At 33.0% G+C, this 14,686-nt stretch overlaps 4 protein-coding genes across 4 annotated transcripts; 1 reads left to right on the top strand and 3 right to left on the bottom strand.

The window, feature by feature from the left end:
- Nucleotides 1-1,857: 1,857 nt before the first annotated feature.
- Nucleotides 1,858-6,186, bottom strand: LOC108573213 (lysosomal alpha-glucosidase-like). The gene is made up of 16 exons (XM_017935602.1): nucleotides 5,811-6,186; nucleotides 5,216-5,690; nucleotides 4,924-5,098; nucleotides 4,720-4,810; nucleotides 4,469-4,637; nucleotides 4,332-4,401; nucleotides 4,111-4,215; nucleotides 3,789-4,046; nucleotides 3,489-3,691; nucleotides 3,304-3,411; nucleotides 3,043-3,220; nucleotides 2,814-2,962; nucleotides 2,667-2,751; nucleotides 2,318-2,588; nucleotides 2,031-2,230; nucleotides 1,858-1,932 (listed from the first exon to the last, which is right to left on the bottom strand). Exons 1-16 carry the CDS (start codon nucleotides 6,130-6,132, stop codon nucleotides 1,858-1,860), a joined length of 2,934 nt encoding a protein of 977 aa, XP_017791091.1. The 5' UTR covers nucleotides 6,133-6,186.
- A 536-nt stretch (nucleotides 6,187-6,722) lies between these two features.
- Nucleotides 6,723-9,292, bottom strand: LOC108573214 (cytosolic Fe-S cluster assembly factor NUBP1 homolog). Its single transcript, XM_017935603.1, has 6 exons — nucleotides 9,269-9,292; nucleotides 9,098-9,199; nucleotides 8,934-9,024; nucleotides 8,586-8,851; nucleotides 8,322-8,508; nucleotides 6,723-6,850 (listed from the first exon to the last, which is right to left on the bottom strand). The coding sequence occupies exons 1-6, from the start codon at nucleotides 9,290-9,292 to the stop codon at nucleotides 6,723-6,725; spliced, it is 798 nt and encodes a 265-aa protein (XP_017791092.1).
- Nucleotides 9,293-9,443: 151 nt separating this feature from the next.
- Nucleotides 9,444-12,497, top strand: LOC108573249 (tektin-3-like). Its single transcript, XM_017935642.1, has 9 exons — nucleotides 9,444-9,470; nucleotides 10,528-10,625; nucleotides 10,712-10,948; nucleotides 11,010-11,242; nucleotides 11,310-11,419; nucleotides 11,488-11,636; nucleotides 11,717-11,939; nucleotides 11,998-12,152; nucleotides 12,229-12,497. Exons 1-9 carry the CDS (start codon nucleotides 9,444-9,446, stop codon nucleotides 12,437-12,439), a joined length of 1,443 nt encoding a protein of 480 aa, XP_017791131.1. The 3' UTR covers nucleotides 12,440-12,497.
- Nucleotides 12,498-12,565: 68 nt separating this feature from the next.
- LOC108573250 (cytochrome c oxidase assembly protein COX11, mitochondrial) lies at nucleotides 12,566-13,704 on the bottom strand. The gene is made up of 4 exons (XM_017935643.1): nucleotides 13,612-13,704; nucleotides 13,287-13,526; nucleotides 12,893-13,216; nucleotides 12,566-12,762 (listed from the first exon to the last, which is right to left on the bottom strand). Exons 2-4 carry the CDS (start codon nucleotides 13,488-13,490, stop codon nucleotides 12,613-12,615), a joined length of 678 nt encoding a protein of 225 aa, XP_017791132.1. The 5' UTR covers nucleotides 13,491-13,526; nucleotides 13,612-13,704; the 3' UTR covers nucleotides 12,566-12,612.
- Between the last annotated feature and the right edge of the window lie 982 nt (nucleotides 13,705-14,686).

The following is a 14,686-nucleotide window of genomic DNA, read 5'->3' on the forward strand; positions in this document are numbered from 1 at the left end:
GAATCGCCGTTTCTTAATTTGCGTTGCTATTTTCAAGGAATACCACCGTTGTTCGTGATATCCCCCGAAAAGGATGTTACTTATGGCGAGAGAATAATCTCGGCTTAACCTATTAGACGCGTACATTTTTTTACCTACTTCGAAGAGGCTGAACTTAACGTTCTGAACTGTATATGTGAAAATATGTACGTTGGTAGTGTGCAAACAATTGTAAAAGTGTAACGTACGAGTTGAACGCGTCACTCTGTTCCATTTTCCTTTCTCGATTCTATTTCGTTTCTTGCCATTTCTTTACCTTTATCTCTTTCCTTCTTGATTCTTCGTCGCGAGACCTGAATTACACGCGTTAAATGTTATTTACCTCTATTGTTCCCTTTTTGTTACTGAAAAACGAAACATTTTTTCGTAGAATTTTCAGTAAATGCGTAAAACGCAACGTGGGATTCTGTTGTTGTGTTCATGACCCCATCGAATAAACGGGGTCTTCGATGCTTAAAAGCCTTGCCCAAGTCGTTATCTTCCTCTGTATGTTTAGTAGTCTCGTTTTAGTATGTGTTCCTTCCTTTGAAAACGCGATATCCTTTAGGTAGGTGTAAGTAAATGTGAACAGACAATAATGATCAAGGTTACAAGATTAATATAACCGAGATAACCGAGGAACACGAAAAATATATATACACATATTATATATATATTGTATTAGTGTTATAATAGGTAATAGTTTTTATTCGTTACAAAAAATGCTTTCGTTATGTGGAACATCCGGCAAGGTGCTATTCCGTACTACGCAAATGTTTCAAACATTATATTATTGCGTATGTTACACGTTGATTTCGTAGTCGTTCGTTTCAACAGACACACTTATTAAGGATCGAACCAGCTTTGTACCAGTCTTTTCATTTCGAACGACAAAACGATTTCAGTATGAATGAAAAATGTGATAATAATTATTGTTTGGCAGAGATGACAAACGACGAATTTTCAAAAAGAAAAAAAAAGAAGCGTACATCGATCGTTTGTTCGGTACGTGTGTATTATACGTATCTCTCTTATAGAAATTCTCTCGGTTCTTTAAATATGGTAGGCTGGCTGATCTGTAGTGTTTCGAAATTTATTCGAAAGATCAAAATCTACTTGTCAGTCTGCTGTAGAAATGCAAATAGAGGTCGTAGTGAACATTGAATATAGATCGAGGTCAAAGGAAAGACCAGCTCGAACGATTCAAGATACATACGTATAGAAAGCTCGAGCAAAGATTTTGACGGTCGTGCTGCTTAAACGGTCGAACGGTTGCTTTACTTTTGCATATACGATTACACGGTGCCAAAGGGAAAATTCTGGGTCAACGTTACGAATGTTGCGCGACGAACGATTACCTATTTTGTTATCTTCGCCGTCACTCTTTTCCTATTACACGAACAACCCGACATACGCGTCACATTTTTTCCTTGTGCGTTTCCGCCTACTCGAATATGTTATGTTTCGAAAGATTTGAAATTTATATTTATTATTTTTCGCTATGGTGCCATAAAACATATTGCGTTATTCGTATAATGTATCCTACTTTATTGTACATTCGGATTGTACGGTCATTCGAATAAAATGTTTTTTCATTATTCAACAAATATTTATTATCATTAACCCGTTGAAATATATATGTACGTATACAGTAGTAAGACTTACATGCAAAGCATTTGAAACATACTTTATATGATATATAAAATAGTTATAAAACAAGTAATATCGTATAAAATAATTATTTGAAAAATATAGCGCACGACACAAACACACAGAACAGACACACGCACGCATACACACACCTTCAGTCGTTGTGTTGACAATTTTTCGGCAAGCTTCTCATTTGTTAGCATATATCCAAGAAAACCAAAACTTTTGTCTTAAATCCACTTGTAAATTGTTTCCGTTCAAACACTAAAAAATTGTGCATTGTAATTAGGAAATTTAAGATTTAAGGAAATATATTCTCCGCCGTTCCATCAACCTTCTAGAAATGAAAAATAGGAACTCACGTTTGTTTTGTTGTCGTACTTGAATCGTATTTCGCAATCGTTCAAAAAGACTCGCGAAACGTTAGAAGTTATTCCCCATATTTGTATTTTATGAAGAATTATTTTCTCGTTGAATGAACTTTGCTTTGCTTTCGAACTGGAAAGAGTATTATTCTTGACCGTGAAGAATAACCACGTAAACTGCCCTTTCTCGAACGAATCTATGAATATATATGTATATATATCGAAAGAAGATTAGTCGAAATAATCAAGCGTTGATCGATGGAAAATGATGATAGATGAAATACCTAAACTATCACCATCATCCCAATATAATTCTCCTTTAGCCGTTTTTTCGTCATCTAATGCGATTAATAATTCGAAATTATTTTTTCTACTGTTCGTTGTAGTATCGGCTGGTTTCTGTGCCGGTAAGATAGACCCCCCGCGTATCATCAATGGTATAGTATCGAGCGGTGCATTCAATGTATAATGTAAACCCAATGCAAATATCGGCTCCTTCGTATAAATATTATACCACACTCCGCGTGGCAAATAAGCCGTTACTTCAATCTTGTTCTAAGGGCCCAATTAAACGCCGATAAAATTCATTTCTTATGATAAATAAATAATTGATAAGTTATAAAGTGAACGTACTTCTTCTAAAACTGGAACGATCATCAAAGAGCTTCCCCACAGGAACTGAGTGTCGATATCGTACGTGGATGAATCGTTAGAAAATCTAGAAAACGTTCAATCTTACAACAGTTTACAACAATCAAGCACATGTTGGCTAATACTTACTCGAAAAACAATGGCCGTGCTACAGTTTCTCCAAACTGATGTGCTCGGAAGAATAACGTATACAAATACGGTAGTAACCAATAACGTATCGTAAGAGCACGCTTAGATGACTTTATTACTAAATCGCCCATAGCAACTGGATCTTGTTCCTACGGCAACAAGAAAAGAACACGTTTTACTAGAAACTAAATGGCATCGAATAAAAGATTGATAAATGATCGATACGAACGATCGTATCGTCGGAGTTATGGTTACGAGAAAAGGGATAAAATGCACCAAGTTGCATCCAACGATTGCACAATGGAGTTGTCGTATTTCCATTGAATCCACATATGTCAGCACCAACCATTGGTATTTGATAAAAATTTAACGACAAAAGTGCAGGAATACTCATTTTTAAATCGTGCCTATAATGACGAATGTAACGCGTGAAGTGCGTGTCGATGTTTAACAAATATTTATGATACATTATGCACGTAATATTCATTACCATGTTGAATAAACATCTCCCGTCCAATGACCTGCATAATGTCCGTGACCCACCCAAGTTGCCCGCGATATTATAAATGGTCGTTTTTGCCGGATTTTCTTCAGTGCACTGTATACATTTTACATGATTATATATTTCGCTTTAATTTACAAACTTCATTCACTTCTGCTTACTACTATACTTACTAATTTGTTGCTATCGCGTGACTTGTACCATAAGTATTGTGAAGATCGTAATGGAAACCTAAGTAATGTTTAGCATTCATGCATACAGTTTTCGACGCGAGTATACCTCCGGCAACATTTGGTACATACACTGGATAGTCCAATTTATTTCGTGAACATCCTTGCTTAAGACCATCGTAAAAATTTGATGGCTCGTTCATATCCTGTTGTGATACAAAAAACACAAGAAGCAACGATGAAAATGAAATAGTTGATTTCTTATTTCGTTCTTATTTCGACTAACGAGCTATAAATACATACAATCCAAGCACCATCGTACGCAAAACTGTCATAAGTGTTGTTCATCATACGGAGATAATAGTTTTGCGTTTTAGGATTTGTAAAATCAGGCCATACGGTGGAAACAAAATTCCAAACTTTTCCAACAAATGGCCGACCGGTTGCTTCATCTTTTATGAATATATCATCTTTCACACCTTCGTCATACGGCAAGTAAGTTCCATTACATTCAGAACCAGATACTCCTGCATCGATTAAAGGAATGTAATGCATCCCTCTCTACAATGCAGAAAGTATTATGCGTTGCATCAAAACATTCTTTGAAATAATCGCAAACTCCTACCGAATGAATTTCGTTCACAAATCGTGGCAAATCCTTGAATTTATTTAAATTATACGTGAAATCGTTGTTCTTATCCATATAATCTAAATCGTTCCATTGAGTATCCTGAAAACAAAATATAAGTTAGTTCAAACATGTACATGCGCGTGCACGTCGCATGCGCACACTATATTTGTATATATAAAACGAATATAAATCTTTTAATATCTGAAATACATTACAAATGGAATTCCTGCGGCTATGGTTCTATTCCATACTTCTCTTGTTTTCTCTAAACTTCCATATCCGTATCTGTATGGTTTTGAAATATTATTAGAGAATGTAAAGCATCGTTTTTGCGATAAAATAATATTCATACCTGCATAAATGGAAACCAAGAGACCAATATGGGGGAAGAAAAGGTTTGCCCACTATTGTAGAATATTGTTTTATAACATCTGCCGGACTTGGGCCCAAAAGAAAGTATATATCAAAAATACCCCCTATAGTTCGAAATGTGATAGCGGGTGATGGTTGTAACATCACATCTAAAAGTAACGAACATCATGAAACGTATTTCGATGGATTCAATACGCATCGAACAAAAGGCAAATAACAAGAAATAATTACCCATAGCATTACTGTTAAGAAACAGAACTCCGTGAGATTTTCCAGAATTTTCCATTACTAAATAAAATGGATGAGACCCATACAAATTTCCCTAAATTTAAAAAGAACCACTTTATAAATAAGCACTCGCGCGCGCGCATGTATGTGTGTGTGGAACAGTATTTTACATGAACTGAAACAGTATTTTAAATAAAATCAGCGTACATTTTCTGTCGGTGGTTGATCCCTGTTAAATAATGTAAAAGTTTGCCATTCTGTATTTAATTTTAAACTTGCTCGATGCTCACCGATACCATAAATATTATGAGTCGGCAAAAGGCCGCTTATTTGCAAAAATTGGTCGGCAAATATGAAACCCCCGACACTAATAGAATCGAATCTAAATATTAAAACAATCAATAACATTTACAGATCAGGAACCATAATAATTTTACTATAGTGATTAATTACTGAAATTGAAACTTGAAAACTTAAATGTTTATAAAATATCACTCACATCACTGTATCATCTGATGTCCTCTGTACTTTAAAACCAGGTTTAATGTTATCAATATCAAATTTATATTTTGCATTAACATTTTGTTGAGAAAATGGTTTTGGATTTGTCCTGAGAGGCCATGGTGGTTCATATCTCTTCTTAAGAGGATCATACATTTTTACACGCAGAATAGAATCATCTACAGTGCTGCTTTCTACCTTAATAATTGGTAGATCATTTTTGTAATATGAACTTTTCATTTGCTTGAGAAATCCAGAAAAATCATTTCCTTCTTTGCTGAAATTTTCATACTTGTATATGCTCCAATCTTTTGAGTAATAACAGTATGGATAGTCCAAAGAAGGTTTTGCAATGTAGATTTCTTTGTTAGCAGGATTCCAGCAACAACCTCTGCTTGTGCAACTAAACTTAGATACTCCATCCTCAGGATGACAATCAAAGCGTAATTCCCATGGAATATTATCACACTGTTTGCAATAAATAGTTAAAAATTATTGTATATAATAAGTGAAAATCAGTATAATGATACTACTTCTATATCCTTTTTTTACCACTTTATTTATGTATTCAAGTCAAAGTTGTTTAAAACTTACTTGTATAATATCAGGAATTTTAAATACTGTCTCAACAAATGCTATGTCATATTCAAATTTTCCTTTGTTGGTCAATGTTACAGAAGCATTGATCAATTTGTAATTTATATCTTGCAAACTATCATTGTCTTTGCCAGAAATTATATTTATTTCATATTTTTCAATAATAATGCATTTTCCTTGTCCCATAAACACCACTATGCCACCAAATAAAATAATAAGCATAGCCAATTTCAGAAAATGATATGACAATACATATTTAAAGTATTTAGTTAAATGCACATCTGTTGTTGCAAGCTGTTTTGTTTTCTTAACATCCATCTCTGTTATACTGTTTCATTTGACAGAACGATTTTAATATTTATTTTGATAAGTTTCCTTACTGAAATTGTTAATCCAATATTATAACCGATAAGAAAGAATAATTGTTCTCCTTACCTTAATTGCAACTAAATAAAAACGGTCGATAATTGTTGAATAATTATTTAAGAAGTAATATTCATGCAACTAGTAGAACATAACAATATAAAAAGCTGTTTTATATCACATAACCTTAAGCCGCATATAAAATACGAATGTATTTAAAATAAAATATACATCTTACATTACTCATAAATACTGTGCGTTCGCGAGATGTTGGCTAGTCAGAGTTTACGCGCTCACTCTGTTTCACCTCTCCTACAACCGCACGCATTATCGTTATTGGCTACAAACAGTGACAAAGGACGACGACGAGCTTATTGAGACAAAGTGAAATAGAACGATTCCATAGCACAGGCGCAGCCACTTAATTAATGTGTCAACTATAAAAAGATACAATTTCTTACTTATCTACCGCCACAGGTTCCGAGAGAGTTTCTAAATGAAAAAATTAAATGCGATTTTGCATAAATTTTTTTACCTTGTCAATCCTACGGAAAGGAACTGTCCTCTGAAACGTTCTCTGCTGTATCCATTTTGTTATTATTTCCATCTAATGATAAATCATCTATCATTGCTTCCAAGATACTGTCTTGCTGCCAATATTTTTTTTCTACATCTTCCACATGTTGACATTAGTTTTCCCATGACCTACATGAAATTCCCTCTGTAACATTTTTCGTAATCGTTTCTAATTCTGTATACGATAATGTCGAAGTATTTCTTTCCCTTATTTTTGTTTTTAATTCGGTCCATACTAATTCATTTGTGTTTAATTGACATATGTATGTAAGGTGGCAATCTTAAAACCGGATGTCCATGCAATTTGATCCACTTTATGAGTTTTTTGAGGTCTATTCTGATTTATTAATTCAATTAATTCAAATTTCCTCATATCTTCATATCAAACAGTAACATTTTCGGTATCGAAAAAAATACGTGCGGTTCTTTTTTAAATCGTGAAATCAGGAATAAATTTATGTCTTGCAAGTAAACCCCCAGATTTTTACAAAGAAGGAATATATAAACTTGTAGAACGCTGGAAATAGTTGTAGAAATAAATGGTGACTATTTATCATACAAATAAAATTATTTTCCAAGAAAGTTTTGAATGTTTCAACCTTGACTTAAAATCCGCACGAACTTTTTCCGGTATCTAATATGTCATATATTCCAACCATCGAATCAGCGGTAATATGTAAAATGTAAGGAAATCATTCAATTTCTCAATAGTTTTCACTTTGATTGGGAGACTACGTCAATGCTGTAAAGTCATCATTCTATTTCACTTTGTTTCAATACGCTCGTCATCGTCCTTTGTCACCGGCTGTAGCCAATAACGACAGTGCGTGTGGTAGCAGGAGAGATGGAACAGAGTGAGAACGTACTCTGGCTAGCCAACATCTCATGAACGCACAGTACGTGTTTATGCATATTTCAATGCATTACTCAGATAGTATTATCGGTCATTTTAATTGAACTCATTCTATCACTATAAACACCGCAATACTTAACAATGGAACATGGCAATTCAATTTATTTTTAGTACAATGATTGGCGTATATTCACGACAAATAAGAAATACATACTTCTGAAATTTTCTCAAAATCCTTTTGCACACAAATACTTCAAAGTTGAATACTTAAAATCGAAAAATTGTTTGATTGTATATAAAATGTAAATATAAAAATTTGAATCACTCCATTACCATATGTGCCAATTTACAAATACATTTTATTCTGCAACGAATGTATCATTGCAAAATTTTGAATATATGATAATACACAGCATTATACACACCTACGTAAAATGTGTAGTATGAAAATAACACAAATCCTCCGTTTATTAAATTTATAAAATACATATTTATACTTTCAAGAAATAAAGAAAAACAATTTTTACATTCTTTATACACAGCGTCAATATACATACATTTTTTCTAATATAAAGATCGCAATTTTTTTCACGTCGTGTTAATCTCACAGTGATCTTTCATTTTTTCGCATTTTCCTTTGATTTCTGAAACGCAAAATTGGTTTGTGTAATCTAAAAAGCAGATATAACTTAGACTAGAACTTGTGAAAACTTACTCTGAATAATCTCTTGCAATGTAAGAACAGTTGGTGAATCTGGGATTTCTGTTAGAAAATTCTTACCCTCGTCACAACATCTAGCTAAAAGTGGATCTAGTGGTACAGAACCTAAGAATTCTATACCCAAATCTTTAGCCATTGTTCGGCCACCACCCGTTGTTGCTGGGAATATCTCCGCAGAATTCTATATAAAACGTATATTCATGTAAGCGATAATTAACGATGTTATTCGATCAGGTTGAAACTACTTTCAATACTTGCCTTACATTTAGGACAAACAAAGATACTCATATTTTCAATAACACCTAGGATTGGCACATTAACTTTTCTGCAAAAATCAATCTCTTTTCTCACATCTAATAAAGCAATCTGCTGTGGAGTTGTTACTATTATTGCTCCTGTAATGCCAGCATCTTTAAGATACGAGGTTACTGATAAATGTTCATCTGATGTACCAGGGGGTGTATCCAAAATAAGATAATCCAACATGCCCCAGTCTACTTCTGATAAAAATTGTCTAATCATGCCTAAAAGTATCAGACAATATAATAAAATGTATAAATTTATATGTATAGAAAGTATAAAAAAGGATAACAGTGAAACAAGCACCATTTTTTTTAGGTCCTCTCCATATTACTGCATCACTTGGACTTTCAAGTAAAAATCCAATAGACATTAAGGACAAATTGTCTTCTATGTACTGAAAGAGGTAATAAAATTTCATTAAATGTACTATTCACACTTCACATTGGTTTGTAATTATAAAAGCTTACCACTGGTGACCATCCTGAACCACTTTGATGAACTTGTTCCCCTATTGCACCCAACACTCTCGGTTGAGAGGGACCACAAATATCAATATCTAATACTGCAACCTGTGAAATTTACTTTGTTATATTATCATTTATCCAAATTAATAAACAATAAAATCAAGTTTTACATACTACAACTATTAATACTTGAAACATTAAGGCTTTGAGGTAATCAATAAGGAAATGGTACAGGGTGATACAACATAGATAGGCTTGTAAATGTGTAGGTGCATTCTTTAGAATGGTATACAGTAAACTGTACCTGGTTGCTAGAAATCACTATGTTGGTATGTACATAGAAAACAATATGGACATGCTTGCCACAGGAAGAAAAGTGAGTATTGTTAATGTAAATCAACTTATAAAAATGAAAATATCTTCACAGAAATAGCCAGTAATGTCTTATTGAAAAAAATGAATGCTTTTAACGATTATTTTTCTGTGTTTCTATGTAAAAGTTATACATACATTTATATCAGGATTACTTGCTGCCAAGAATCTGGACACCAATGATGTTATAGTACTTTTACCAACACCACCTTTACCAGATACCACTAATAGCTTATTCTTAACTGTAGAAAGCCTTTCTTTAACAAGACTTATATTAGGATCTGGTTGTTTTGCATCACCAGATGCACATATTGTTTGATTTGGACATCCTGCACATGCAGATGCCTTTCCTGCATCTTGGCTTTCTGTACCAGGGCAATCTGAAAAATATTATTTTTTTGTCATTTTAAAATAACAGGATTTTTTGATACATTGTTTTTTGCTTGAAATGCATAAAAATTCTTAGAGATATAAAAACTAGATAAATATGCTTAGAAATATTATTTATATTTCAAGTTTATAATGCGCTATATTTTGAATATTAACCAAATCTCAAATTTAAAGATGTAACCGATATAACCTCATATATATGAAAGACTAACATTAAATGTATTAATATATCAAAAGCAATTCTTTGCACATTTAAAATCGTAATTATATATAATGATAAAGTATCAAAGAACAAATACTTCGTTGAATATTTTATAAAACAATACTTTTTTATCACACGTGTACTTACGTTGCGGTGCATCGCTAGGTATATCTGCCATGTTGGATTATGACTAATTTTAATTGATAATTCTTCAAATCATCGATAAAAAGACAATCCTTAAAAATAATCTTAATAGACTCCATTATTTACTTTTTGTTGTAACTAGAGTAATAGTAATTTCCATAATTTCTCTACACTATATTATTTTTTATTATGCAAATACATCATTAAATGTACATATACATCATTAAAGGATTTAAATAAGTTGAGATTTCATATTTTCTTTTTATTTAATCGCATTAAAACAATTCTTCTCTTATAATGTATTCTATTTGTGTAAATTTTGCAGCAACCACAATTATGGAGTACAAGTAACTTGAATGGTACATATAACTTAATGCCTTGGCGTCCCAATTTGGAATGTAAAAACGTTCAAATTATGCCTTTGTAAGTTTAGTTGAAACTCATAGTCGCCTTTTTTGTTCATCATTATACAAGAAAAATTGTAAAATAGACATTAATGATTATTCTAGAGCTACAAAGTCATCGCCTAATTATACTTTAGATAACGCGGATACCATAAGTTCATTAAAGTTCCCTAATTTGGTAACGGGATATGAACGCAATCCAGTATATACTTCAGGAATTACTCTTCATACACGATATACACCTAATGAATGGTTTCAGAAACAAGTAGAATATTATAACGAAGCAGATTCCTGTAGACATTTTTCGGAAAGAATAAGAAACGATGCTTTACGAATTATTAGGTAAATATAACATGAATTAAATGACTCGTACAATATATGTAATAATAAATACTTGTAATAGGGACGCAGAAGAGAAGGTGCAAATTGGACAATATGATACTGGTAGAAGACTTGGTGAAAGAATAAACGACGTGAATTTTTGGCGAAACGAAATAGTATCAGAATTGGAAAGATTATTTCAAGAAATCGAAAGACTTCAAGATTGTCGTTTTAATTTGGATAAAGCTATTAAGGATATCGAGGGTCCTTTGCATATTGCAGAGGAGTGTCTTTATCACAGAGAAGCTAGAAAAGGTAAAGCTAATTACTTTCGTAACAAATGTAAATAGGTATATATATTATTCGCGTTCTCATTATTGTCGCACCGAACTTGTACACGACGATTCAGAGAAATGTTTACTGAAAGAGATAGAAACGTTAAATCAAAATAGAAAAAAACTGGAAATTTGTTTGGAGAAATGTAAAAATCAGGTAATATTAAGTTAAACAGAGAAAAACAGAAATGTGAATATTGCTAAAAACCGACCATTTACTCGTAGCTAAGAGATTGCAGAGCATCTCAATGCCAGCTAGAATTAGACTTAAAAAATAAAGAAAATGCATTAGGAATAGATACAATGTGTCATCAATTGAACAATTACAGCCACGGATTACAATATTATTCTGGAATTGAAAAATATGATCCATGGTATCTAAAACACTCAATACTTGTGCAACTTATATTAATGGGTTATTATATGTAAAAATTCACTTTATTTATGTAACCAGCTTTTCAGAACAAGATACATGGATGGATGCTGCTAATCGAATAGTTAAAAAGTCACAGATGGAGAGAAACAAATCTTGTCAATTAAGGGGAAATGCAGAAGCTCTTATGAATAAAATTGCACAAGAAATGTGGGATACATGGAATAATACAAATAATGCTTTGGCACATAGATCTTCTGAATTACTAGAAGCTAAAAATAAACTTCAACAACATTTACAAAAGGTAAGAACAATTTTACGGAATATATTGAAATAACCATAGGATTTTTTTTTATCATTAGGTGCAGCAAGAAATTTTTGACATTGAAAAAAACTTGGAATTGATGCGTAAAGCTATTGCAGATAAAAGTCATGTAATGAAAGTAGCACATACCAGATTGGAAGCTAGAATGCATCGTCCAGATATAGAGCTGTGCCGTGATTACGTTCACACAAGGTTTCTTCTTTCGCGTTTATTTTCATGATAACACGTCGATATAGTTTATTCGTATTAACGTGTTCTGTTTTGATAGCCTCCAAAAAGAAAGTGGTGAAATAAGTAATCAAATAGAAAGAATGTACAGAGCTTTGAAAGAGTTGGAGAATCAACACCAGAAATTATTGAGAACACGAACAATGTTGGAACACGATCTAGCGCTGAAGATCGATGCGATGCACATCGACCGGGAAAAAGTTTCTGGTCTTAGGCGCGCTTATCCGATTAATGTTCTGTTCAAATTTTAATGTTTACCTATAAACAATTATTCCGCATCATTGAATTGCACGTTCAAAGAAATTTAGGCAAAGCAACAGAACAACAATTTCAACTTACAGTGATGAAAGGGGGATACGAAGCATTTTTTTATCCACATATTTCTATCTATTCTTAAAACATTAACATAAATACATTACAATATTCACTCTCTTTTCAAAAAACTTGGTAAAGGAATCTTTATGCCCCCTTTAGCTTCAAAGAATGTGTAAGAAAGTATAATTTCATCTAGATCTTCCATTTTAGGGTCATCAACAATAGCTGGATCGATGTAAAAAAACACTGGCAAGTCAACCTGTAATAATACACACCAAGCTTAAGATACTATTAAACAAGATTATCTACTGTATAGCCTTTAATATAATTTATGTAAGCATGAATAAAAATTAGTGGGATTATTTTGAAGTAGTTCCTGTGAAACTTACTTCTTCGTGTGGATTAAGTTGTTGTTCCTCGAAACAAAAGCATTGAATTTTATGGAAATATTGTGCTGCTTCATATGGAACCACATTATAAGTTGATACACCAGTAATTGGTTTATCCAATGGGTTTTTCGCGGTGAAAAATGCTAAAGCAGTCTCTCCAGGTAGTACTTTTATACAATTTTGTTGAGGTTTGAAATTCCATTGCATCATTGCTCCAGTATCGGCGTTAAATTTGACTTTTATTTCTCTCTCTTTAACGGGAATCATCGAACGCACTTTGTTACTATCGTAAGTGACCGATAGTGTCCCACCATAATTATACGCCTATTAAAGAACGACAACATATATTATTAAATGTAAGAGAAGACTGTTATGCTTAAGACAACAGTATTACCTGGCAAAATACTCTATATAAAGGCACTGAAGCATAAGTCATTCCGAGTACTAAAACACCGAAACCGCTCCAGTAATAACGCGAAGAACGTAACCTTTTCTTGTGGGTAGCATTGTAATATTGATTAAGTAATGTTCGAGACACATTAGTATGTATCTGCCTTGTACAGCAATTCAATATTTTTTGATACATTTTCAGATACATTTTATTCTCCGTTTCATCGATTTAACCTAAAGGTGACTAAAATAAAAGTTGATCATAGTCTATCGCAAAACCGATTTATCGAGTGTAATATATGTTAATTAAAGAAACAGTTTATCGTTACATTTCGTTCGTCGTTATGTAGTGTAATTATATTACATTGCCCGATATTGTGGACACCAGCTGATTAAGGAGGCAACCATGTTACTTTCGCGCGAACACCGCCATCTCTCGAATAGCGCCATCAAAATCTTGAAACTTGAATTGAAATGTAAAGTGATACCGTATAAGTACATGCATATTTTTCTATTTTTAAATGTATATCGATATCGATCCGTTTATATACACAGGTGTATGTCCTATTTTAAGTTGAAACCGAAATTTATACGCTTTATGTAGCTCAACTAGGATCGTTTGAGATATTTCATTGATAGATTGTGCGGCGATAATGTAAGTGAGAAAATCTTTGAAGAAAAATGATGGATGTCCTGAAGCATGGATGTCGTTAGTGTAGGATAACGGACTAGGAATTGTGGTAATTAACCGATGTAATCATAATTAGAATTGGTAATATTTGCACGAATGCATGCGGAACTTGATGAATCAAGTGATTGCGGTGGAGTCGAATGGCCCTCCTTCTCCTCCTTCTCTTTCCCACCTCTTAAGCGTATCGATCGTTGAATTACTCCTAGGAGACCATTGCCTTGTACTAAATCGTATCCAGTTATCGATGCAACGCGAAAGAAACGGCACCGCGCGACACTAAAACGTTCAAGCTTCGATATGTTTTTATATTGCAAAGTGTCTCCTCACAGTGCGTTTCTTTGGTATATGCGTCAGGTGTGAAATCGATAATTCTTGCTGTATATTATTTTCCAAAAGCGAACAGTAGCGTCCGCCTTATTTTTCGAAGGAATCTTTCGACAACTTATACCAAAAAGTAACACCATTGATAATCGACACGTTCGATAGAAGGTAGTTCAAAGAAAAGCAAAAAAAAAAAGAAAAAAACCGAAAAGAATCGAATGTTTATTTCAATTTGCTTTCTTCTTTCTTTCTTGCGCGTTTGAAATATCAGATTGAAATTAAAAGCAGTAGCAGTAAAAATACCTAAGTAAATAAATAACGGTAACCGAACGATATACCGTTGCTCGATCTCTAGTTTGGTTATAAAATTACAAACGCGAATTTACACGAAC

The sequence above is a fragment of the Habropoda laboriosa genome, unplaced genomic scaffold (genome assembly GCF_001263275.1).
Source record: "Habropoda laboriosa isolate 0110345459 unplaced genomic scaffold, ASM126327v1 scaffold134, whole genome shotgun sequence".
Lineage (NCBI taxonomy): Eukaryota > Metazoa > Arthropoda > Insecta > Hymenoptera > Apidae > Habropoda > Habropoda laboriosa.

What these genes read in the sequence shown, in the direction of transcription:
- LOC108573213 (XM_017935602.1), bottom strand. Translation starts at nt 6,132, where the DNA reads ATGGATGTTAAGAAAACAAAACAGCTTGCAACAACAGATGTGCATTTA. An exon ending in ATCAACCACCGACAGAAAAT is followed by an intron (nt 4,811 to 4,923) that starts GTACGCTGATTT and finishes TTTTAAATTTAG; the next exon opens with GGAAATTTGTATGGGTCTCA. An exon ending in CGTACGATGGTGCTTGGATT is followed by an intron (nt 3,692 to 3,788) that starts GTATGTATTTAT and finishes GTATCACAACAG; the next exon opens with GATATGAACGAGCCATCAAA.
- LOC108573214 (XM_017935603.1), bottom strand. Translation starts at nt 9,292, where the DNA reads ATGTTTCAAGTATTAATAGTTGTA. An exon ending in TTGTTTGTCCTAAATGTAAG is followed by an intron (nt 8,509 to 8,585) that starts GCAAGTATTGAA and finishes CGTTTTATATAG; the next exon opens with AATTCTGCGGAGATATTCCC. An exon ending in ATTGCAAGAGATTATTCAGA is followed by an intron (nt 6,851 to 8,321) that starts GTAAGTTTTCAC and finishes AACATGTGGAAG; the next exon opens with ATGTAGAAAAAAAATATTGG.
- LOC108573249 (XM_017935642.1), top strand. Translation starts at nt 9,444, where the DNA reads ATGGACATGCTTGCCACAGGAAGAAAA. An exon ending in GATGCTTTACGAATTATTAG is followed by an intron (nt 10,949 to 11,009) that starts GTAAATATAACA and finishes TACTTGTAATAG; the next exon opens with GGACGCAGAAGAGAAGGTGC. An exon ending in TCACAGAGAAGCTAGAAAAG is followed by an intron (nt 11,243 to 11,309) that starts GTAAAGCTAATT and finishes CTCATTATTGTC; the next exon opens with GCACCGAACTTGTACACGAC.
- LOC108573250 (XM_017935643.1), bottom strand. Translation starts at nt 13,490, where the DNA reads ATGTATCTGAAAATGTATCAAAAAATATTGAATTGCTGTACAAGGCAG. An exon ending in TATATAGAGTATTTTGCCAG is followed by an intron (nt 13,217 to 13,286) that starts GTAATACTGTTG and finishes GTTCTTTAATAG; the next exon opens with GCGTATAATTATGGTGGGAC. An exon ending in AACTTAATCCACACGAAGAA is followed by an intron (nt 12,763 to 12,892) that starts GTAAGTTTCACA and finishes GTATTATTACAG; the next exon opens with GTTGACTTGCCAGTGTTTTT.